Source organism: Lynx rufus, unplaced genomic scaffold (assembly GCF_022079265.1).
Source record: "Lynx rufus isolate CCGP_SWC_20201006 ecotype Redwood Valley unplaced genomic scaffold, mLynRuf1.p SCAF_9, whole genome shotgun sequence".
NCBI classification, from domain to species: Eukaryota; Metazoa; Chordata; class Mammalia; order Carnivora; family Felidae; genus Lynx; species Lynx rufus.
This window is the reverse complement of record NW_025814897.1, coordinates 98,784,738-98,807,193: the sequence shown is the minus strand read 5'-3', so window position 1 is coordinate 98,807,193 and position 22,456 is coordinate 98,784,738. Positions and strand designations below refer to the sequence as shown.

The 22,456-nt window shown below is 51.0% G+C and overlaps 1 protein-coding gene across 11 annotated transcripts in view; it reads left to right on the top strand.

The window, feature by feature from the left end:
* AMBRA1 (autophagy and beclin 1 regulator 1) overlaps nucleotides 1-21,156 on the top strand; it is a 179,506-nt gene extending 158,350 nt beyond the window's left edge. For 10 of the 11 annotated variants that reach the window (XM_047072303.1, XM_047072313.1, XM_047072311.1 and 7 more), the window contains 4 exons: nucleotides 4,382-4,521; nucleotides 12,084-12,176; nucleotides 13,714-13,907; nucleotides 19,564-21,156. In XM_047072303.1, coding sequence (XP_046928259.1) covers nucleotides 4,382-4,521; nucleotides 12,084-12,176; nucleotides 13,714-13,907; nucleotides 19,564-20,066 — 930 coding nt within the window. In that variant the 3' untranslated portion in view covers nucleotides 20,067-21,156. The remainder of the gene's footprint in view (nucleotides 1-4,381; nucleotides 4,522-12,083; nucleotides 12,177-13,713; nucleotides 13,908-19,563) is intronic. The other variant, XM_047072308.1, reaches the window with a different exon arrangement.
* Nucleotides 21,157-22,456: the final 1,300 nt, after the last annotated feature.

Here is a 22,456-nt window from a genome sequence, read left to right as displayed (position 1 = left end):
CAATACATTTTTCGTCTAAATTTTAAAAGGGTGGAGAGGAAGGTTTCCCACTGAGCAACTCTGGTTGCCTCTCATTCTTTTCCTGTCTTTGAACAAGAAACAAGATCCCTTTAGTTTTGATCTGGGAACTGTATTCTTTTGCTCCTACTTCTGTTAAGTAGAGTTTGGGGGATGGAAAGGCAGGTGGTACACGAGATGGTCTTGGACCCCAGAAGTGAAAGAATCCTCCTCTTGTCCCACTCTCTTAGAACCATAAAGACCTTGGCGACCTGACTCGTTCTCTGGTAATGTGCCAATATGGCACTGGCTCTCCTTCTAGTACATTGATTCCAGTTCTCTTCATAGAGTTTAGACAGAAAAGAAAACAGTCTGCTTGGGGAGGGGGTTGCTGTCAGCTTTTGTCATATACCAGGGAACATCTGTAGCCAAAGCTGGTGAAACCAGGTCTCTGCCAACATGAATCAGCAGCTGGGTTTTGTATCCCGCCCTACAAAGGGTCTCCAGGTCCTGATAATCCTCCTCTAACGTAATGGAATTTGGTGGTACAACTTCATGGGGTGTCTTTCTTGTCAGAGGGAGAGAGGGATTTTTGGCAGGCCACCCAGCTTTGTCCTTGACGAGTGGTAAGGAAACCTTTATTGGTGATATATTTGGGGTGTCTTTAAGTGAAGGCCAGAGCTGTCCCTTAACACTATCTCAGATCTTCTTTCTTGTCAGTGCTGATGAACCTTGAGTGTACCGAGCCAGAGCTAGACCCCACTGGAATCTGGGAGGAGATGGCTCCCCCAGTCACTGGGCCAGATAGACTGATAGTTGAAAGCAGCAATGTTGGGAGAGTGGCCAGAGCTACCGAACCGTCTGTCAGCATTGGGGAACTTGTTGGGCAGATACTCTTTTTGTCATTAGGGCTGACTAATTGTGAGGAGAATACCCCCCTCTGTGAGGTGCTTTGAGAGCTCCAGCCAGAGAATGGAGCGGAAAGTCCATCTCTGGATGGTTCTGAAAATGGGCCAGGTTCTCATTCCTCTAGGCTCCTTTAATTTCAGGCATGTGTGAAATCAGGAATATTGGACCGGGTGGCCTCTCAGGACTGTAAATCAGAGGCCTGCCCATCTGGCACCCTCTGGGCTCTTACTACACCCCCTCCCCCATATGTTTTGCTCTCATCTCCCTCCTTCCTACCCCCACATTAGAGTGTGATAAGCAAGCTGGTGCTTATCAGGAGTCCTGGAGGCTGCTGATCCTCCCGTGGGATCTTCTGGCTTCCTGCCACAAAGCAGGATTTAGTCTAATACCCAAACACTAGAGGAGATGGGCACTCGGGAGCTGCCCTTTCAACGGTGTTTAAGGACTTGACAGGGTGAGGGGCCCGGGGGAACTGCCATAGAGAACAAATTGATGTCCCATGACTACTATAGCCATAGAGGTTGTGACTATCTGTGCAGCAAGGTCTAGGGGTCTCAGTCTTTAATTACTTCTCCCCAGTGCATTTGACCTTGTCTCACCTGAGCTGGGTCATCCATCATACTGGTCTTTTGAGGGTTTTGTCTCCAAAGTAGGTTCCTGTGCTTAGAAGCAAATTGATAGTATTTGCTTGTTAATTTTTCTGCAGCAACAGACTATAAAAGGTAAACTTGTGACATGTGAGAGGCTTCTCTGCTTCTTTCCTGGTCTGGAACATTTCTGGAAGAATTCTCTTCCTCTTTGAGACCCATCAAAAAACTCAGCACAACCTTAAAGCATCTACTTTACTAACCTTATTACTTCCCCTTCTTACAAGGCTACTTTCTCTGCCCAGCTCCCTGAAGTTAGGAATGAATCATTGTGACTTCAGCTGAGACTCTCTTGTGAAGCTTTGTAGAACTGTCACAGGTCAAGACCGAAGCTCCCCTAATCCAGCCCACTAAAATTAACACACATCCCTCCTTAAACCCTGGTGTACCCCACTCATGCCATCTAACCTTGGGGTGAAGGGAAGTTGAAAGTCAATGATCCCAGACATAGTTGTTTGTCCTTTGAGTGTGTGTCCCAACTCATTTAACCATGTGGCCTGCAGGTGGGACAGAAACTATTGATTTATCTTCTGGGAAGGAAAACCTCTGTGAGAAAGGGTAAAGGCACCACACCCCATCCCCTGACTTGAAGGAAAGGGTTGAATAGGTGCAAAGGGAAAAGACAGGTATTGCCACCTCCACAGAGAGTCAGCCATTGAGGCTGGTAGAGAACGGAGCAATGAGTTCGTTCAGAGCACCTGCTAGATATATGTGTGCAAGGAAGAGACTATCCAGAGGTCAAGCAACCATGTTCTACATGACTAGTTTAGAAATTCATAAACTCCATTGGGCTCTTTTTTTAGTAGTCTCCTCAGTTAGACCAAAGATTTTTGCTAATTCTTACATTTGGAGTTGAGTCAGAAAGAGAGGGCACGGGAGGTTCTTAAAGCAGCAGCTGTGGTGCCGTCAGTCTTCTGCCTCAAAACAGAGCCAATTCCGTATCTGTAAGAGACCCATTCAACCTCAGGACCATTGCAGGGCCGTCCGGGCGGTGTGCCATTAGCCGCCCAGGCACATTTCTCAGCGCCACAGAACCTGGAAAATTATTCATAACAGGATTCTCTGTGTATGTGTCGGTATGTTGAGAACTCGTGCTGCTGTCCTCTCCATTCTGGAGCCCGTCCTGGTGAAAGCATTTCAGACAGATAGACACCCAAGGCACATGAACAAGTATTCCCACATCCAGGGCTGCTTATCACTTCATTCTTATACGTGCAGTGGACCCTTAGCTCAATTTTTACTTATTTCCTCTTTTTTTTTTTTTTTAAATTTTAAATCTCTCATCAGGATAATTTTTAAAGTAATAATTATTGTACCACCCTAAATTCCTTGAATATTACTTTCTAAACCACATCTCATTTGGTCTTCTTTGTTTTTTTGTTTTTTTCCATCAAGGGACAGGGAAAAGCAGATCATCCCTACTTTCATTCCTACTTTATAGATTAATACCTGAAGAGGCTAAAAGGGAAAACATTGAAAGGGAAAACTCCAGTTGCTAGATTCTTGGCTTCATGTCCTCTTTGTAGACCCGAACCATCTTTTTTGAAGCCCCAGATGCAGATTCCTGATAATAATAGCAGCAGTTACCATTTATGAGCTTGCACTGTGCTGGACATTTTATACACATCATGCCTTTTCATCTCTCCACAATTATTTGGATATTGGTATTGTATCTTTTTTTTTTAATGTTTATTTTTTTTAAGAGAGAGACAGAGCACAAGCAGGGAAGGGGCAGAGAGAGAGGGAGACACAAAATCTGAAACAGTCTCCAGGCTCTGAGCTGTCAGCACAGAGCTGGACATGGGGCTCGAACTCAAAATGTGTGAGATCATGACCTGAGCCAAAGTCAAACGCTTAACCAACTGAGCCACCCAGGTGCCCCTGGTGTTGTATCTTTTTAAACTGAGATCTGGAGAAGTTACTGTTCTAGAGAAGTGTCAGGACTCCAACCCAGGGCTTTCTAGCTCGAAGGAAAGTCCCCATCCTTCATTCTCCCTGACTAAAGTTGCTGTGGAATGTCGTGCAGCTCAGAGGCCAGAGAAATTGGAGGCTCTCTTTCACCTACTCCAAACCCTTAGCCACAGCTGAGCTGCCTCCTGAGAAAATAGTAGCTTTGGAAATAAGCCTACTATTGAAGGGAGATTCTCCCTTGGAGAAATGGATACGATCTATTTAATGGTGATTTATATAAGCTAGAAAGAAGTCATGTACCTGTGTGTTCAAGATTCTCCTCTTCCCTGCTTCCTACATCTTAGCGCACCTTTTAGGTTTCCTTAACAATAGCAGTTTTAACATTGCTTTTAATTAGATGAATTAAGAATGTTCTCTGGTGTTATCACCCCCTCCCGCCCCCCTATCACCTTCATTTCTCCATTGCTGTAAGAGCTGTGATTTCCATGGTAACGGGACTCCCAGTTGAGCTTGGCTCTCACTGGTTTGTCTGGTCAGGGGAAAGTTAGGAGCAGACCTTCCTGGGGAGTGGAGCTCTGACAGCCTTTCCAGGGGGCTACCGTAAAGCCACGAAGTGAGAAGAGCTAAAAGGTTGTTATGTTAAGGAAAGCATGAGCAAGCTTCCTGCAGAAAAGCCTAAGTGACCCCTAGCCTTGCTGGACAGAGTTGTAGCCTTCTCCTAAAGTCGAGGGCCCCAGGCTCCCCCTGCCACCTCAAGTTCTGCAGTATGTGTAAGAGGCCTTCTGTTCCCAGCCTAACTGGCTCCTTTCCTCCCTGTGGTTAACTTGCTTCCGGCCATAGAAGGGACTTGGTTATTCTTGGTAACAAATTGTTTCTCCTCGAATTCTCTTTTCTTCCCTCTTTTCTCCCCCACCCAGAGAGTTTTCAACGTCCTTTATCCCATGCCTGCCGACCAGCGGAGACATGTCAGCATCAACTCTGCCCGTTGGCTGCCCGAGCCAGGGCTTGGCCTGGCCTATGGTACCAACAAAGGAGACCTGGTGATCTGCCGACCAGAGTGAGTGGCCCAGGGCGGGCGGCAGCACGGGTGGGAGGGGGTCATCCAGGCTGAGGACGTGAGTAATCAGCACCATCTGTGGGTCTGGCCGTGAGGTGGGGTCTTGTAGAAGGGAAATCGAAATTCTGCTAGAGCCTGCCTCATTCTCTGCGTCACTCCATGGAGGGTCCTTTTAACTTGAGGTTGCTAGCGTTAGCTCTCCGTCCCAGAAATCTTCAAAAGACTGGTTTAGTTATTATGTCTTCTTAAACCTAAGGCGGTATTTTTTTTCTTTGTTTTCTCTTGTTCTCTGGTTCCCTAGTGATAGTAAAATTTCCCTGCAGGCAAAAGCATAGATATCAAAGATTCTTTTCTAAACGCTTTTTGAAAAATTCAACAGGTGGTCTTAGGTTTGTATAAATGCCATAGTCATAACTTAGGAAATAAAATTGGAAATAAGAGTATTGTTAAAGCCCTAATTTGTCAGGCCACTGATCTCTAGCAGCCTGGCTCTGTGTCCTGCCTGTTTTCCTTTCTGCTTGTGCTTCATAACAGTGAAGGCAGATTGGAAAGCTCCATTTAAAATCAAAACGATTATTCGGTCTTGAAGTAAGGGGTAGGAGGGGACAGGGAACCATAGCACCTCTGTGTTGGGTCCTGATGACACCCCTTCCCCTTGTGGTGTTTTGGAGGACAGAAGTCTATTCTTTCACTTGAGACCCTGGGAGTCAGCCAGGTCTGTCATCAGTTTCCAGACCCAGCCAGGTGGGGCGCGTGAAGCTCTGTGCTTCAGTGCAGATCAGGCTGATTGCTGCGTGGGCCGCTGCAGGGTTCCAGCAGACTAAATGCCACTTCTGCCTCCAGACCGTCCTAATGCTGTCCTTCACTTGGTGCAGCGCCTTCTCCCAGGGTGTTCTGCAGATCACAGAGCATGGCGTGACTGGTCTGGTAGGGTCTCTGGCTGTTGGAAGTGTCCACTTTGCCTTTTAATAGGGCCTTTGGTGATTTTTCCTAGGGTGTGTATTTGGGTCAGTTCTTGTGGCCTCGTAGATGACTGGTGACTGAGCCCTTGTCAGCTGAGCTAGGTCAGTAGCTCAGGAGAAAGGAAACCCGGTTCTAAGGGGAGCTCTTTCCATTCTATCCTGAATTTTTGGAGCCCCTCCCAAAGAGAGGCTGCCATCTGAGACTGTGGTCCTGCCAGCTGCACTGTCCTCAGGCTCTGTGTCCAGAGAGCCCCTTTCGCTAGCTCCTTGTGCCTTTCCAGAACCGTGCCTGCCTCTTTGAATGACCGTGCCACTGTTAGCCCCGTCGCTGGGTCTGTCTCTGCCCTCCCTCTGGCATGACCGTAGCCGTGGAATCAGTCTGCTCTCAACTCCTTCTTTTTCCCCAAAGCACATGAGACTGCTTATCTTATCTCTGCCTCTTAGACATTTATAAGAGGAGTCTAATAGACATCTTCTCCAAAGCTGGCACAGAATTCTGGACCATAATTTTATTCTTAACAACACTGTAGTTATAGGCCCTTCTTAGTCCCCATTTCCCCAAGACATCCTTCCTCAACATTATTGTCTTGTCTGTAGCTCCAGCCACTAACCTTTGTGCCAGGCAAACTCCCATCCCCGTCCCTTGCAGAAGTGGCCTGCCCCTCCCGAGGCACAGTCTCTACTTCCAGGTTGTCGTGGTCCCACAAAGGCTTTTGTGTCTGAAACCCCGGCCTCCGCACTTGGTGTGAGTCACAGACACCTCAGCCAAACATGAAGCTGGCTTTGGCCTCTCTTCTCTCTTTTCTCCCCATATGTCGTCTTCAAGATCCAGCTTCACTAGGCTGGAGCCATCCTGGGCTGCCTGGGGAACTCTTAGCTGCAGGAACTCAGGCCTCTTCCAGGAGCAAGGGAGCCACCAGTATTTGACAGCACAAACAGCGTCCCATCGCAGACCAAGTTGCGTTGGCCTGAGAGAGAGAGAGCTAGCTTGGCCTACCTGTCTTGGGGTTGCTGTTTCTCCTGATTTCTTGGGTCCTTTTGGCAAATGCCCCAAATCTTAGGGTGTGTATTTAAGGGGACTATGCAAATTAAGACAGACATGACTCTGTCCCAGGTTGTTCAGAGTTTCTCTGCTTCTCAGTCCCCTTCATATCTGTGGGATTTGGCCTCAGAGCAGTATTCTGGTAAAGAAGGGAAGACTCAACCCAGGTCTCCCAGCAGATCAGAGACAGAATTAGGCTTCCTGACTGTCCAGTCCAGAGCTCTTTCCTACAGCTGGTTTTTGTGGGTTTTTTTTTTAACCTTTTTTCAATCACAAACACCTTTGAAATTCTGATGGAAACAACGTACATTTTTCTGCAGAAAAACATACCACAAGAACACACGATTTCGTAACTCTCTTAAGACCTCAGGTAAAGAATGCAGCTCTAGGTTACGTTGAGGCATTTAAGCGGTCAGATGATGGGGACGCGGTGGGAAATGAGAGAGGAGTGAGAATGTTCACATCTTTTGAATAGTTGGTGGTTGGTCTCTGGCCTAAAATGAGGAGAACAAATGAATAGGGAAGTAGGAGCTCAGGGTTGTGTCTCCAGTAGGCAGATGCCTGAGGCTCACCGCCCATCCCCTTGTGATACAGTTCTGGCACACCCTTTCCCGAGGGCACAGCAGCCAGCCAGCCAGCTGGGCCAGGATTACAGCCCTCCCTCTAAAACAGGTGGCCGTCTTTGTCCACAGACACAGGCAGCTGCACCTCCGTTTTGTGCTTTCGGTCCTGCTCTTGATTTCTCCTCCATTGTCTTAGCCTCCACACTCTGTCCAAGCACAAAGACAGAGGTCACAAGCCCCTGGGGCATCTCTCGTGGCACTGAAAACCCACTGAGGTAGAACAAGGCCTAAGGAAATCCCCATTGCTCCAGGGTAAGAAATTCTTAGGACAGGTGAGGAGATGAACAGCTGGCCCTGTAGCCCCTGCACAAAGCCAGTAGGGTGGCGGATAGCCCCGTCACCCCACCCTTCCGAGCAGTGAGGTGCTCCTTTCTCCTTTGCTTTGCTCCCCCACCCGCCACTCCTCCCAAGCTGCTGCTGCGCCTCTGGCTGACTGCCAGCCCAGCCAACACCCCCAGTGATAACCATAGTGGGCGTGAAGTACCAGATTGATGTGAGGGGGTGCTTGCTCACTTCCGGCTTCATAGATCAGCCCTACAAATGGGGGGGAGGTGTTGCTGGGAAGACCACTGCTTCTCAGAGTCAGCTCTGAAGACAGAATTGAGGGACTCATGCCAGAAGAAACTAGGCCGGGACCGTGGGGCATCTGGCCCCCTGGCTGAGTGTGGGGCCCTGTCAGCTCTGTCCCTTAAGAGGGAGCTACCACTGTAAACAGTGATTGCAATCAAGCATCACTGACCAAGGAGGGAAAAGGCAGATCCCCGAGTCAAAAGAGGAGCCACAGAGACTTCATGTTTCAGGCTGCCCCACAAGAGCCAGGTGCCAGCTCTTTCCCACTTGGCAGAGATAGTGGGGATAGATGCCTGTCCTTCTTTCCAAAGAGACAGCCATGTGGGCCAAGCCTCTGCAGCCATGTAAGTGACAGAAGAAAGAAGGATGTTCTCAAAGGGAATATTCCCTAGATGTTCAGAAGTTTAGGGGTGCCTGGCTAGCTCAGTCAGTGGAGCATGTGGCTCTTGATCTCAGAGTTGTGAGTTTGGGTGCCACTTTGGGTAAAGAGAATACTTAAAAATAAAATCTTTAAGGGCATCTGGGTGGCTCAGTTGGTGAAGCGTCCGAATTTTGATCCTGGCTCAGGTCTTGATCTCACAGTCGTGAGTTCGAGCACAGCTTACAGCTGCTACTGAAGGAATCCAGGTGTGAAGCGGAAGTCCATTTGAAAAGGCTGACGCTGGGGCGCCTGTGTGGCTCAGTCGGTTAAGCATCTGACTCTTGGTTTTGGCTCAGGTCATGATCTCACGGTTCATAAGTTCGAGCCGCACGTCAGGCTCTGTGCTGACAGCTCAGAGCCTGGAGCCTGCTTTGGATTCTGTGTCTCCCTTTCTCTCTGTCCCTCCCTCGCTTGTGCACTCTCTCTCTCTCTCTCTCTCTCTCAAAGATAAATAAACATTTAAAAAAAAAAAAAAAGGAAGGAAAGATTGACCCTGATTGGCCTTCCATGCTTCTTCATACTTTTGTGTATTGGTCTGGCTTCCAGGAAGAACCTAAGGCAAACAGTGACTGTTTGATCCTAAGACCCAAGGAGAAAGGAGATGAGTCGGGACCATTCTTCAGCTTGTAGATGGAAATCAGTGATACTGGGTATTGAAGGCTAACAGTTCCAGTAGCTAGAGAGTGTATCTTCAACTCTGATCCTTGGTACAGTACCTGGAATTCTATCCAAACTTTCAAAAACATGAGCGTGCTGTAGTCGAGCTGCTCTGACCACAGAAAGCAGAACAAATCAGGGTGAACAGTAGACCTGTTGGTGGGGGGCAGAAAGGAAGGGGGGGCCTAGACGGCACATCTGCCAGTCTCCATTGCCTCCTTCTGTTGGCTGTTGACCTCAGCACCGAATGTCCCAAATTCACAGTTCTGAGCTCACAATGCATGCTGCCAGATGGAAAGTGTTTAGGGGACGCTTTGACCATCAGCATCATGCTAACAGTTCCAGCTCATAGAATGGGCCTTCAGGTGGCTGGTCTTCTGAGACAGGAAGGAAGGTTCTTGGTCACGCAGTGCATAGCTCGGCGTAGGTTTAGTGTGAACAGTTTGTTGTCACTAACCAGCCCTGGCTAGCAAAAATTACAGAGGAAGGATTTGGCAGGGACCCAGATGGTATTGCCACCTGTCAATAAATCTTGACAAGTTTGTAAATCAAAGGCTCCCTGGCAGCTGGCTTCACATGGTGCCTCATGCAGCCAGGATTTGGCTCATCAGAAGCTATAGTGATGACTTTGTTTTTGGAGGTCTCTGCTGTTGACCTCTAGTCATTTGCCTCTTCCCTAATGGAAGGTCCTCTCCTGTCACCTGTGCCCTGCAGCGCCCTGCTGTTCTCAGACAATGCCCACAAAAATAACTGAATGTTCCAAAGGGGAAGGAGCTGCTCCTTCTTAAAGGGATGGTTTGAAGATCACACCAAATCCGCAGCCCAGCAGGCCCTCAGGGGTAGCCAAGAGGGGTTAGTACAGAGCAGGGAATGAAGGGTACTTGTGTCTGACTGTGGCCCTTTCCCTCCAAAGTTGCTGGTGTGCCCTCAGGTGAAGCCCAGTCCCCAGAATCTTCATGACCCTTGAAAGACAGATAAGGGGCTCAGGCCTAGGTTGGTTTCCTTTCACCTGCAGTAGCACAGCCTCCTGACACACAGTCCCTCCTCATCCGAGCCCTGTCAGGTGCCCGTCCTGGCTAATCCTGTTTAGGAAGGAAGCACCTTACTTGACTCCCCCACAGCTGTCTTTTCCTGGCTTATCCTCTTGACCCACTGGCTTTGATTTCTCTGCTTTTTTTTTTTTTTAATGTTTATTTATTTTTGAGAAAGAGAATGCAAGCGGGCAAGGGGCAGAGAAAGAGGGAGACACAGAATCCGAAGCAGGCTCCAGGCTCTGAGCTGTCAGCACAGAGCCTGACGCGGGGCTCGAACCCATGAACCGTAAGATCATGACCTGAGCCGAAGTCAGACACTTAACTAATTGAGCCACCCAGGTGCCCCTGATTTCTCTGCTCTTTATTGAAGAAGTTCTGCCGTTAAAGAAGAATGCCCTAGGCCTCTCAGTTGAAAAGCTAGCTTTCACTGGAGCTTGTCTTAGCTTGGGCATCCAAAGCAGACCACCACAGACTGGAGGGCTTAATCAACAGAAATTTATTTCCTCACAGCTCTGAAGGCTGAAGTCTCAGATCAGGGGCCAACATGGTTGGGTTCTTGTAAGGGCTGTCTTCTCACTGTGTCCTCACACAGTGGTGAGGAGAGAGAGCGCGTGCATGAGATCTCTTTCTTACCCTTGTTCTTCTTTTTTCTTGTTTGTTTTTTGTTTTTTTGTTTTAAACTTTATTTTTAAGTAATCTCTACACACAGTGTGGGTCTTGAACTTTACAACCCCGAGATCAAGAGTCACATGCTCCACTGACTGAGCCAGCCAGACACCCCCTTTTCTTACTTTCTTATAAAGCCACAGCTCTGTTGGATTAGAGTCTTACCTGCATGACCTCATTTCACCTTAACTACCTCCTAAAGACCCTATGTCCAGCTATAGTCACACTGGGGGATAGTGTTCCAATATATGGATTTGGGGGGGGTACAGTTCAGTCCACGGCTGTGCTCTTCAAGCACAGTGCTCATGCCCTGTCTCATTTAAGAGCAGAACTGGCTGTTTTGAGTATCTCTTAACAGTCTCCACAGGGACACCAGAGTTCTGGTTTTTTTGTTTTTTTGTTTTTTAATTTTAAAGTGAGGTCTGTGCCCAGTGTGGGGCATGAACTCATGATCCCGATGTCCAGGAGTCTCATGCTCTTCGCACTGAGCCAGCTGGACGCCCCAGGGACACCAAAGTTCTGATGGGCCCAGACACCTCTTCCTCATCTCCTATCCACACCTTCAGCACAGCACCCCACCCTCAACCACAGTGACTGCTAGGTAACGCCTCTTCCTGGAAAGAATCTTTAAAAGCAAAGCAGTCTGTGTAACGGGGCTGCTGCCTGTGATGGTAAGTCGTCATGGAAACGTCAGAAGCCACTGCTTCCCTCCTGGCAGCGGTGCCCTATGACACTGGCAGAACCGCTTGATGGTCCATTACAGGGAAAGGAGGAAGCAGGGCAAGGTTGGCAGTCTGGAGAACTGGACAGATAGAAACTCCTCTCCGCTGTCAGCAGTGCGGCCAGTGGCCACTCGAGGGTCTCTCTTCTACGCCAGTAGGAAGTATGGGGACACTCACAGGGCCGTCTTCTCTAGGAGCACCTTTCCCCACTGCTAGCCCAGCCTGCCCTGGCAAAGGAGGCTCTAGGTCTAGAATAGAAAGCCTTGTGGACTATTCTGGCTCAGTGGGGGCTTTTCCCTGCTTAGACTTCTGAGCTCCAGGCAAATTAAGAATGGCAAGATGCCCTGGTTTTCCTTCCTCCCTGCCCCACGGCAGCAGGGAAGACCCAGTGGCAGGAGCCTGTGCTTTCTCTATTTCGGATCACTAAGCCCACACTTGAGGCAGGGCTGTCTGTGGCACCCCGTCCCTCCAGGGCCTCCCCAGTCTCTCATTTGCTATCTTAGCTCCTTTCTTTATGCCTGAAGAACACTCAGCCCACTGCCTGCGTACAGTGTGGCTATTTTTTAGCTATCTCTTAGGCCTGAGGAGGAGCTGGTGAGGCACTGTTCAGAGGAAGGAAGAGGCTAAAAACCCACCACTACAGGCATTTGGGCTGTTGGAGATTTGTCCGCACTGCTCCAGCACTGCGCTTCCTGGTGGAAATCTCCAGTCCTTGTCTCAGCTCAGCCCCAAGAGAGACAAAGGAGAGATGAAGGAGGGCTACCAGGCCACAGGCTACAGAGCCTAGGAGGTGTAAGGAGTTCTGGCCATTCTCTTTCTAATGCTCTCCACCTTTTCTCCTCCACCCTTCCCAACTGCTTTTCAGGGCCTTGAACTCTGGTGTTGAGTACTACTGGGACCAGCTAAACGAGACTGTCTTCACTGTCCACTCCAGCAGCAGGAGCAGTGAAAGGCCAGGGTGAGTTTGGGAAGGAGGAGGGCACAGCTGTTGGAGGCCTGTCCCTTCCTCCTGTTTCCAGTGGGCTCTCAAGCAGTGCCCTCAGACTGCTCCGGGGCTCTCTGGGTGCCTCTCCTCAGCCACAGCAGCTCCTCTTTGATCTGCTTCATGCATTGAGCTTTTGCACACAGTTGGATTCGAGAAAAGTATTCTATGGCAAAGGACGAGAACATGCTCTGCTCTTAGAGTCTTGACTGAGAATAAGCTAGGACATCCTGTGGGCTTCTCCCATCCTGGCCATGGTATCTGGGCACACTGGGGTGACGGGAGAAGACAGAGCACTAGGGAGGGATGCTGTCCACAAGAAGAGTGCTGGGAGCCCAGGGAGAATCTGTGGACAATACCGCAGGTGACCAGGGCCTCAGGGACCAAGCTGCCCGGAGCTAGCATCCAGGGACAGACACATCCCAGGAGCCAGTTAGAGTAGGAACCTCGTACTGATCCTCTTAGCAATGTATTAAGGAAGACTGAAACATGAGAAAAAAGTGATGGGTCAGTAATACATGCAAGGGCATCACTGCTTCCTAGAAGAATTACAGGACATGGCTAGAAGAATAGTCCCCAGAAGCAGCTAGAAATGAGTAGCTGGTGACTGTCATGGAAGTCCTGGGCCCCCTCTGCTGCCAGCTGTATCTATCCCAAGGGTCAGTGCCTGGGAAATGCGCAAGAAAAGGGGTGCTAGCTTTGGGCCTGGGCGTTATTCATAGGTCAGCTGGGCTGCCTACCTTCAAGGGTCTGTTGTCAGAAGGCCCTGAAGGAGGAGCCCAGAAGGGCCTCATAAGAATCCTGATGCTTTTCCTCCAAAGTGGAGATCCAATGGAAATTCCAGGAATTTAAACTGGAATCTTGTCAGCATATAGTTAGAAGGAAGGAAGGAAAAGCTAAGAGAGGAAAGGTCCCTTCTACTGCTCACCCTTTGTCCCACAGATCTCAGCTGGTGGCTTCCTGAACGTGGATAAGAGGTGTTCTGTTTTTTTTTTTTTTAATGTTTATTTATTTTTGAGAGAGAGACAGAGTCTCTGAGAGAGAGGGAGACACAGAATCCGAAGCAGGCTCCAGGCTCCGAGCTGTGAGCACGGAGCCTGATGCGGGGCTCGAACTCTTGAACCACGAGATCATGACCTGAGCCAAAGTCAGATGCTTAACCGACTGAGCCACCCAGGCGCCCCTAAGAGTCTTAAGATGAGCCTTCTCTACCTCCCCAGAAAAATCCTCATTGTTTAAGGGAGTGACTGTACTAACTGGCTTTGCAAAATTGGATGGTTCTGCAGCTTCCTCTCATTGTCCCAGAGCTTGCCCTGATCTGGAGGAGAAAGGACACAGCTGAGTTAACTACTTTTGGGAGGTAGCTGCAGCAGCACAGGGCTTCTTTCTCGTCTTAGCCTGTGGGCCCTGGTCCAGGGGACTGTTCCCTGAGGAGTGGCGTGGAACAAGTGGAACTCTATGAGGCCTACTGTCCCAAACCCTGCCTGACTTCAGTCTGCCCTTCCCTCCCTAGAACCAGCAGAGCCACGTGGAGGACTGACAGAGACATGGGTCTGATGAATGCAATTGGGCTGCAACCCCGGAACCCCACCACCTCAGTGACATCTCAGGGCACCCAGACTCTGGCCCTTCAGCTGCAGAATGCAGAAACACAGACGGAGAGGGAGATACAGGAGCCAGGGACAGCAGCTTTGGGTCCCGGTGAAGGTAAGAGTCACGTAACACCAGAGGGGAAATATGACTGGGAATGGGCAGTTGGGACCTTCATCACCCCTCCTGGTCTGTCCGCAGAGACCGTGGTGCTGAGAAAGGGCCCTCCCCTCTCAGAATGACTACCCTCTGACTGCTTGGGGAATGTTCCCCTGGTGGCGTTAGGAGCCTCCTCAGGCAGGAACAGCATCTCCCTGATCTGGGTCACTGTTTCCACCCAGTGGAAGCTGAGTTGCTCTTACAGCTTTGCTCCACTCCCACCAAGTACCCTGACCACCTCCTCCTCTAAAACTTGGAGGACCCAGGTTGTTCTTCCAGAGAGAGCACACAGGAAGTAGTGTAGATGGGAAAGACTGCAAGAGAGACTCACTGGTGCGAGCTCTCATTCCACGGACAAGCACACCAGACCTTGGGCTTCCAGGGCCAGCCCACAGGATAGCTTGTCAAGCTGCTATTACACCCATGGCTCCTTGCCCTTCTGGCTACAGCCGGCATACCAGCAGCCCCGTCCTTCACCTACCTCAGGTGTAGCTCAGCCAGCATCAGCCCTGGCTCTGTGCTGGCCTCACACTTCTGAGAACCAATTAGCACTTCCCAGCGGTAGAGCTCGAGCCACTTTGGAGTCTGTCGACAGCTGTGTTAAGCAGGCTGTTCTCACTCAGTCACTCTCCTTACCCCCACCCCAGCCCCCTTGCCGGTTGGAGCTCCAAACAAGGCAGCAGCCTCCAGCCAGACACATATGCTTTAGGTCTGTGTTGAGCCATTTGCTCAAAAAAACGTCCACAGAAGGAAAAGCCATGGTGTGCATGCGGCGTGTAACAAATTCACCTGTGTCTCCCCCAGGGAATAGCTTTTCACACTCTAGTCACCCCACAGGGCACTGTGCCTCTCACTGTCATCAACTGAAATTTTTTATTTGTTTTTTAATTTTTATTTAATTTCTAGTTAGTGAACTGAAATTTTTAAAAGTTGAATCCTTTTTTGGTCTGTGGCCCAGGCCACCTCCCCAGCTGAGGCCCGTGACTCTTTGTGGGGTTCTTGCCAGTTTCAGAGGCCTGAACCTCATTCCCTTCCTGTCTCCCCCGCCATAAAGGAGAGCAGGTGGTGGAGGGTGAACCATTCAGAGGCCAGAAGCACTCTTTAGCAAGAGTAGCCATCTGGCGCTGAAGTGTGGGCAGAGTAGGCTTGGATAGCTCTCTGCATCTGTCTGAGGCCCGGTGACCTTTGCCTAGAGCTCGGGAGCACAACCCTTCTTAGCATCCCAGTCCTTTGCAGAAGACCCTCACCTAGACAGAAGTAAGGGAGAGGTGTGGGTTGCAGGGAAGGGTGTCACTGGCCAGCCTCATGTCTCCTGGGGCCAGGAGCCTTGTTCTGAGGTGCTTAATTACCCCACTGGACCACCTACCACTCCTACCACTCTGGTAGCAAGGCAAGGGACCGGGAAGCAAGAGTCTCCTTGGGTGCAGGTGTCCTCCCTGGCCCCCCCATCCCCTTCCAGCAGGCAGGCATGGCAGCTCTGCACATCCCCACCCCCACCCCTGCCTCCTCTCTCACCTTACTGGCAAACTGGCGGCCACACCTGCCGGAACATGTAGAAGAAACCCTTCGTTAAGTTAGCTAACCCTTCTTGTTGGCGTAGCTAGGAGGTGGGGCCAGGAGGGATACATCCCTACTCACTAGAGGCCCAGCTAGATTAGTGGGGCAGGCAGCTCTACCTGAGTAATTCACACTCTGGGGCTGCCCCTCCCTTAGCCCCTTCCCCGTCAGCACCAAAAGGTTCCCAGGCTACTACTCATTTTCTTGCTCTGTAAAAATTTGATTAAAACCCATTCCGCTCATTCTAGGATGTCCAGGAAGAGCCTGCCCCAGGGGGAATTTGCAGGTGTCAGCTTTTTAGCTTGTCCACCTTTAAACCTTCCCTACCCTGTCACTCAGAAAGGGAGGGGTGCGTTCCCAGGGCTCACTGCTTGCTCCCCTCACTGAAACAGTGCCCGCCTGGCATACAGTAGGTGCTCAGGAAGTGTGTGGAATGAATGGACTTAACGGAGCAAGGGCCCACCCCTGAGCGTGGCTGTGCTGTACTCCTCTGTCTCTGATCTCGGAGAAGGCTTGCCCGGGGCTCCTTCTTGTCTGGTGAAGATGAGAGTTATTAGCCCCACTGCAGTAGCCTGGGCCCGGGGCCAGAGAAAAGCGAATATGGAAAGTGAGGGACTAGAAAGCCAGCGGGTCCCCTGAGGGCAGGAAGCACAGCTCCTCTTCCCACTCAGCCTGGCTCCCCTCTTCTGGTCAGTGACAGCCCCAGAATTAAATGCAGTTACAGGGCATTTATGGGAACTTGCTGATCCCATCCTGGCATCCACATCCAGAAAGTACCTTAGAACTTGCCAAGGAAAAAATGTCCTGTCAACACTAACTCAATTTCCCATTTTTCAAAGACAAAAAGAAATGCTTTTGCTAGGGAAAGAGACAGTAGAATTAACCTCTGTGGCCACCACTGCTCCTCGAGCTAAAAGCTTGGATCCCCAGCCACGGCTGCCTTTTCCCTTAGGCCCCAGTGTGTTTTTTTCTTGAAGAATGTGCCAGCTGCCTCCAGTGCCAGCTCTTAGCCTTGGCTTAGGGTTCCCGAGAGAGAAGCACAGCTCACAGCTGTGTGCACAAGCATGAGGAAGTCGTCCATGGGCACAGTTTAACTTCTTCCACCCAGTCTCTTTTGAGCACTTACTTTATGGATGATACTGTGTTAGGCACCATGAATCCAAAGGTGTTGCAGAGAGAATCCGATTCAGAGATGAAGCCATCATCTCTCCCTTCAAAAAGCAAGTCCAGGGGCAACTGGGTGGCTCAGTCTGCTGCGCATCCAACTTTGACTCAGGTCACAGTCTCATGGTTCTTGGGTTTGAGCCCCACATTGGACTCTGTGCTGACAGCTCGGAGCCTGCCTGGGATTCTCTCTCAGTCTCTCTCGCTCTTAAAATTTAAAAAAAAAAAAAAAAAATCCAGAAAGGAAACAAACACGTAGGTACTTCTCCCATAGCAGAGGAGCGACATGTGACTAGGTTTCAGAAACTGCCTTGAGTCTGAAGCACCTGTAAGCAGCCTGGGAGCCCTTTTATTCAGCCACACATTCACGTGACAAATAGACACCAAGTGCAAAGCCGTGCATTAGACACTGGACCCAAAGAGAAATAAAACTTATTCTGAGACCTTCAGGGACTTGGAGACCAGAAGGGAGATGCCACAGCCACAGATAACTCACACAGAGAAGAGTGGGACACTGCAAGGGCTCAGGGAGAGAGCCGGTGGGGTGGTATTTACATTGACCTTGACATCCACAGTGTGTCCCTGGTGTACGTGAGCAGGGGATTAGAAGGCACACAGAAGTGCCTAGTTGGGTTTGGTGTGGTCATTGGTGCAGGAAGAGGGGATAGTCTGGGAAGTGGCTCGGACCTGACCAGAGGGCCCTTAAATGTAATGCTAAGGCATCCTGACAACTTTGAGGGCTTTTGTTGCTGCTGGGTTTTAAACAGATTATGGACTTAACCAGAACTCAGTAAATCCGAGATTAATTAGAATGGTAATAGCAGCGTGGAGGCTGGGTGGAAAGGGGAGAGATCAGCAAGATCAGGGAATACAGCCACAGTCATGGAGAGAGGTGGCCAAGACCAGAGCCATGGGTGCAGTGGGAAAGGGCAGGTGGGGCTGGGCTCCCTGGGGGCCTGGCTGTGGCACCTCCCTTAGGGCACCAAGGCAGCCCTGTCCTGCCCCTGGAAGTGAGCTACATGAGAAGAGCTGATAGTTCACCAGGCACAGAGCCCAGCACAATGAGTTCCAGTGCCAGCGGGCCTTGGGCCAGCCCACTGCACATCCCAGACCCAGCTGGGGAGGCCCTCAGTGCACAGAGTTCTTGGAAAGCAGTGGGGGTGGCAGTGAGCACAAGGAGGTCCCCAGGGGCCTCGCCAGGCAGCTCTTTTGGCTCACAGGGTGGTAGCTCTGCTGGCACTGAGGCCCTAGGTTGACCTTTCCGCTTACCCTCTGCCCCCCTGTGGGAAGGCTTCTCCCCCTGAGAGAAGTGCTGAGAACCTTTCAGATCCTTTTCTTCTGCCCTGGGAGTTGGCACTGAGCTTTCTGAGGGGGAAGCTTGGAAGGGCAGCCACCTTGAGGGCCGGCGGGTGGCGGGGGCGGGGGGCGGTGGATAAGTAGAGTGGACTGGGAAAAAAAGCAAGCCACACATAAGTGAAAACCCAGGCAGAGTCCCCACTGCTTAATGTTGATGAGAATCATCTAAGACCCCTAACATGAGACTGCCAAGCACTAACAAGGAGGGAAAGATCTAATGGGGCTTTAGACACCATGAAGCTGTGAAACTGGCTGGAAATGCAGCTCTAACAAGGAAAGCGGAGAAAAGGGACTGGACAGGGAGGGAACAAAAAAAGTCTTACAAAAATAGCTGTTGACAATAAGTACTCAAAAAAGAAAAACCCTCACCATCAGCGCCCCCAAATCTGCAAAATCCCAAAATGGCCAGCAAGTAGCCAAAGGAAATAAATTGATAGTTCAGTAGTGCCAGCCCTAGCAGCCCAGGAGCCTTGATCATAGTTGCCCACAGCCTCAGATCAGCCCACCGAGGGCTGAGCACAGGCGGAGGGAAGGTCCTCAGGACAGAGCCCCACTCACAGACCCCAGGTTAATCACTACAGCCACCACTGACTGAGTGCCCACTGTGTGCCATTATCTCATTTCCTCTACCCTGTGTAAGCTAGTTGTTTTCATCCCTTTTATAAAGTCTGGAAACTGAAGGAGGTGGATGTTAAGCGACTTGTTCAAGGTCACACAGCTAGTGAGTGCGGGACAGATTTGAGCCTAAGTCTCCTCTCCTCCCACACAAAGGAATGCTCAGGCCTTTGGAGAAGGAACAGAACCTTCTTTCTCTCCCTGGAGATGCGGGCTGAAGCCTCAGGTCTGGGCAGTTGGCTGTCTCCAGGGGAAGATGAGGGTATCAGGCATCCAGCCCAGCCCAAGGAGAATAGTAAATGGGAAACAGCTTGGGAAAGCTGGTGGGGAAAGGAGGAAGAGAGGAGACAGAATACCTTCTAGGGAACAGTTAAAAATCCAGTCTTCCTTGTGGGCTTTTAGAAAGTAAACAAAACACAGAAAAGACAGCAGTTTTGAAATGAAGTAGAGCAGACTGTTTGCTTTTGGGCCATACCCTGTAGTTGCCCTCTCTTTCTACAGACCAGGCAGCATGCCCTGTCCGGGGCTGGGTCTCCCAGGTTACCCAAGACAGGCAGAGGGCAGACAAAGCAAGCCATCTGCATCCACCTCAGTCCCCTTCACTCGTGTGGTAATTAGTCTGCCACTTGTGTCGGAAGGGTCTTCTGGTCCAGCTCTGCTTCTTAACTGGCTGAGTGGCCTTGGCCACCTCATGCCATCCTAAGCCTCAGTTTCCCCACTGGTAAAACAGAAATGGAAATGATGATCATTTGGGGAGTCTTGTCTAGCTTTCAAGTCTCTGATTCTCAGAAGGAGGGAATTAGACTCTTCTCATTTTTGCTTTTGGCAAAGAATCCCCCAGCTCCTACTCACAGTGGCCTGCCTGCCTCAGAGGCCCCGGCCAGCCACGAATTCCCTCTGTCTTGTGTTCCATGCCTTCCAGGTGAGGGCTCGGAGTCTGGTGCGAGCGGGGAGGATGCCCTCAGCAGGATCCAGCGGCTGATGGCAGAAGGGGGCATGACAGCTGTGGTGCAGCGAGAGCAGAGCACCACCATGGCCTCCATGGGCGGCTTCGGCAACAGCATCATCGTCAGCCACCGCATCCACCGTGGCTCCCAGACGGGCGCTGAGCCCGCGGCCGCCCGCGCCTCCTCGCCCCGGCCCTCCGCCTCTCGGGGACTGCTCCCGGAGCCTGGGCAGCTGGCAGAGCGGGGCCTGAGCCCCCGGACAGCCTGCTGGGACCAGCCTGGTGTCCCCGGGCGGGAGCTGCCCCAGCCCCCCCTGCCCTCTTCCTCCCCTGTCCCCGCCCCCCTCCCCCTCCCCCTGCCCAACACCGAAGGACCAGCCCTGCACTGCGACCTGACCAATAACAACCACCTTGCTGATGGCGGTGGTGGCGGCAGGGGGGAAGCTGCAGGCCCCAGCAGGGAGCCACGGAACAGGTAGAGACACACGTGTGTACTGGTGCTTCCCCTCGAACCGCTGAGCAGAAACCGGACCTCACAGCTGACTCGGAACTGTACATGCGGAAGAGCTGCGGGCTGCATCAGGGAACAGGAGCAAGAGGGTGGGGGGTCGAGAGGAAGTCAGAGTCAGTGGGCATGAGGCAGTCGAATGGGCAAGGCTTGCCTCAGGGGACTAGAACCTTCCAGGATCTGGAGCCCAGGGGAGCCATGCTGCTGTGCTACGTGTGAATGGAGGAGGAAGTGGCTATCCCTGCCATGAACCCCCCCCCCTTTCTCTTAGAAACATGGCTTAAGAGACTCGCCCCTGGGCAGAGGGCCTTAGAAGGGTGAACCGTCTTCCAGATCTGGGCCAAACCATCCTGGACAGTGGCCAGTGGGGCACCTTTGCCCTGACTACCTGTTGCATGGGCAGAGCCACTAGGAGCCCAAGAGCAGGAGGAGCAGCCTGGCCCCCAGGAACCACCTCCATCTCTGAGCCTTCCAGAGCTTCAGCCTCTCTGTATCATCTTATCCCCTAGAGACCACAGTCAGAGTCAGGCCAGGCTCCCAGATTCCTGAGGACAGGGACTTCCTGCACTTACTGATGGGGGACAACCATGGAGTAAAGGGAGGGGGGGCAGCCTGCTTGCCTGATAGAGGTTGGAGTCAAGGGATGGTGGGCAGGTCCTCACTCAGGAGTGGGGGGTGTAGGCTGGCCGGCCCCCAGGGCTTGTCCACCAGGCTCCTCTCCCCCGGCCCCCAGGCCCTCAGAGCAGCACCTGTGGGTGGCAGTATTAGCTGAGCCTAGGCCAAAGCCAGCCCAAGGCTGGGGGAGGGGATGAGACTCCAGGTCAGAATGTGAGGTCTCGGTCTGTGATTTAAGGTGTTGCATGTGGAATCTTGAACTGTACGTGTAGTTTCTAGTGGAGAAATCAAGGCTCTGATTATTTTGTTTTTAGTATGAAAATGTGATTTCTTTTCTGTTTGTAACTCATCATAGAAACATTGTGGTGGGAGGAGAGGGGATAGTCTGACTGCTAATGAGGGAAACACCAAAGATCTACATCATTAAAGTGATGACATGGCCCTCACCAGGCTCTTCTCTGTTTGTTTCCATGGAGGATGGAGGAGGGGGTGGTGATTGGTAGGGGGCAGGGTCATTGAACCAAGCTGGGCCCAGGTTCTCTCAGGCACTGTTTCTGGGGCTGCTGTCCTACGTGGGGAGCCCCATCTGTCCCCTCAGAAGAAGCTGGCTTCATACTACGTCTCTGTACCGCCACCCCCTGCTTGCCCCAGGTCTGCTAACGATTAGGGCAGCCTTAACAGTGACAGGTGGGTATGTAGGAATGACAGAAGGTCACTGTTGATTGCTTCCTACCCAGGACTGTGGGTCTGGAATGAAGATGTAACTGGCCAAAAAGCCGGGTCCCCTCTAGTCTCCAGAAACCAGCCATAATGGGTGTCTGGGCTGGCCAGGAAGGGAGCTTGGTCTTGTCTACAGGCATCCCTCAAAATGCCATTTGCTAGAAAGTAGGGGAAAGATATTTGCCCCACTCTTACAGAAGCGCACAGGAAAAACAGAGCCACCCCAGGGATTTTTGCCAGCAACAGCTATTTCTTGACTGTCTCTTGTGTGCCTCTGTCCCAGATGCTATGGGGCATGTAGAATTACAGATTCTATCCCAACAGGGACAAAACCAAAAGATCAAATGGTTGAGCAAGTAATACAAAACAGTGTGAAAATGTGAAGAGTTATTACATAGTCACAAACACTGGAATTTTCTAGCAGATTGTAAGAGTGGACTCTGGACTAAAAGACACATCAGCTAGCTGTGTGACCTTGGGCAAGCCTTTGCTTTGCTTCGCTTTCCTCCCTTGTAGTAGGATACAGGGCTTGGATTATGTAACCTCTTAAAGTTACTTGCAGCTCTATAATTTCGAGTCATTCGAGGTCAGAGAGCACTGGAGCGGTTAGGACCAGGCTTCCTTGAAGAGGTGGGGATATGAGTTACTGAAGGTTGGAAGAAGAGCACCCCACTGCAATCCCTGCACTCTACCCACATATTCCTCCCCCCAACCCCACCCCCCAGGGAGAGGAAGAATTCCTTGTTTTGACAGTAGGGACTATGAATTTGTTTAGTGTAAACCATGCGCCAAGGATTCTTATTTTGATTCTCATCACAAAAGCCCTCTGAGTACTGGTATTACCCCCAGACCACACATCTAACTGATGGAGCCAGGATTTAAACCCAGAGGGGAACCCTACTTTGTTATTTTGGAAAACAGGGTATGAAGAAGCCTTGTGGATGAGATGATCCAAATTTGGTCCTGTCTGCCTTGCATCTGCCTTGCGTCTGCCCTGTCTGGCCAAGGATGAACCCAGCAGCTACC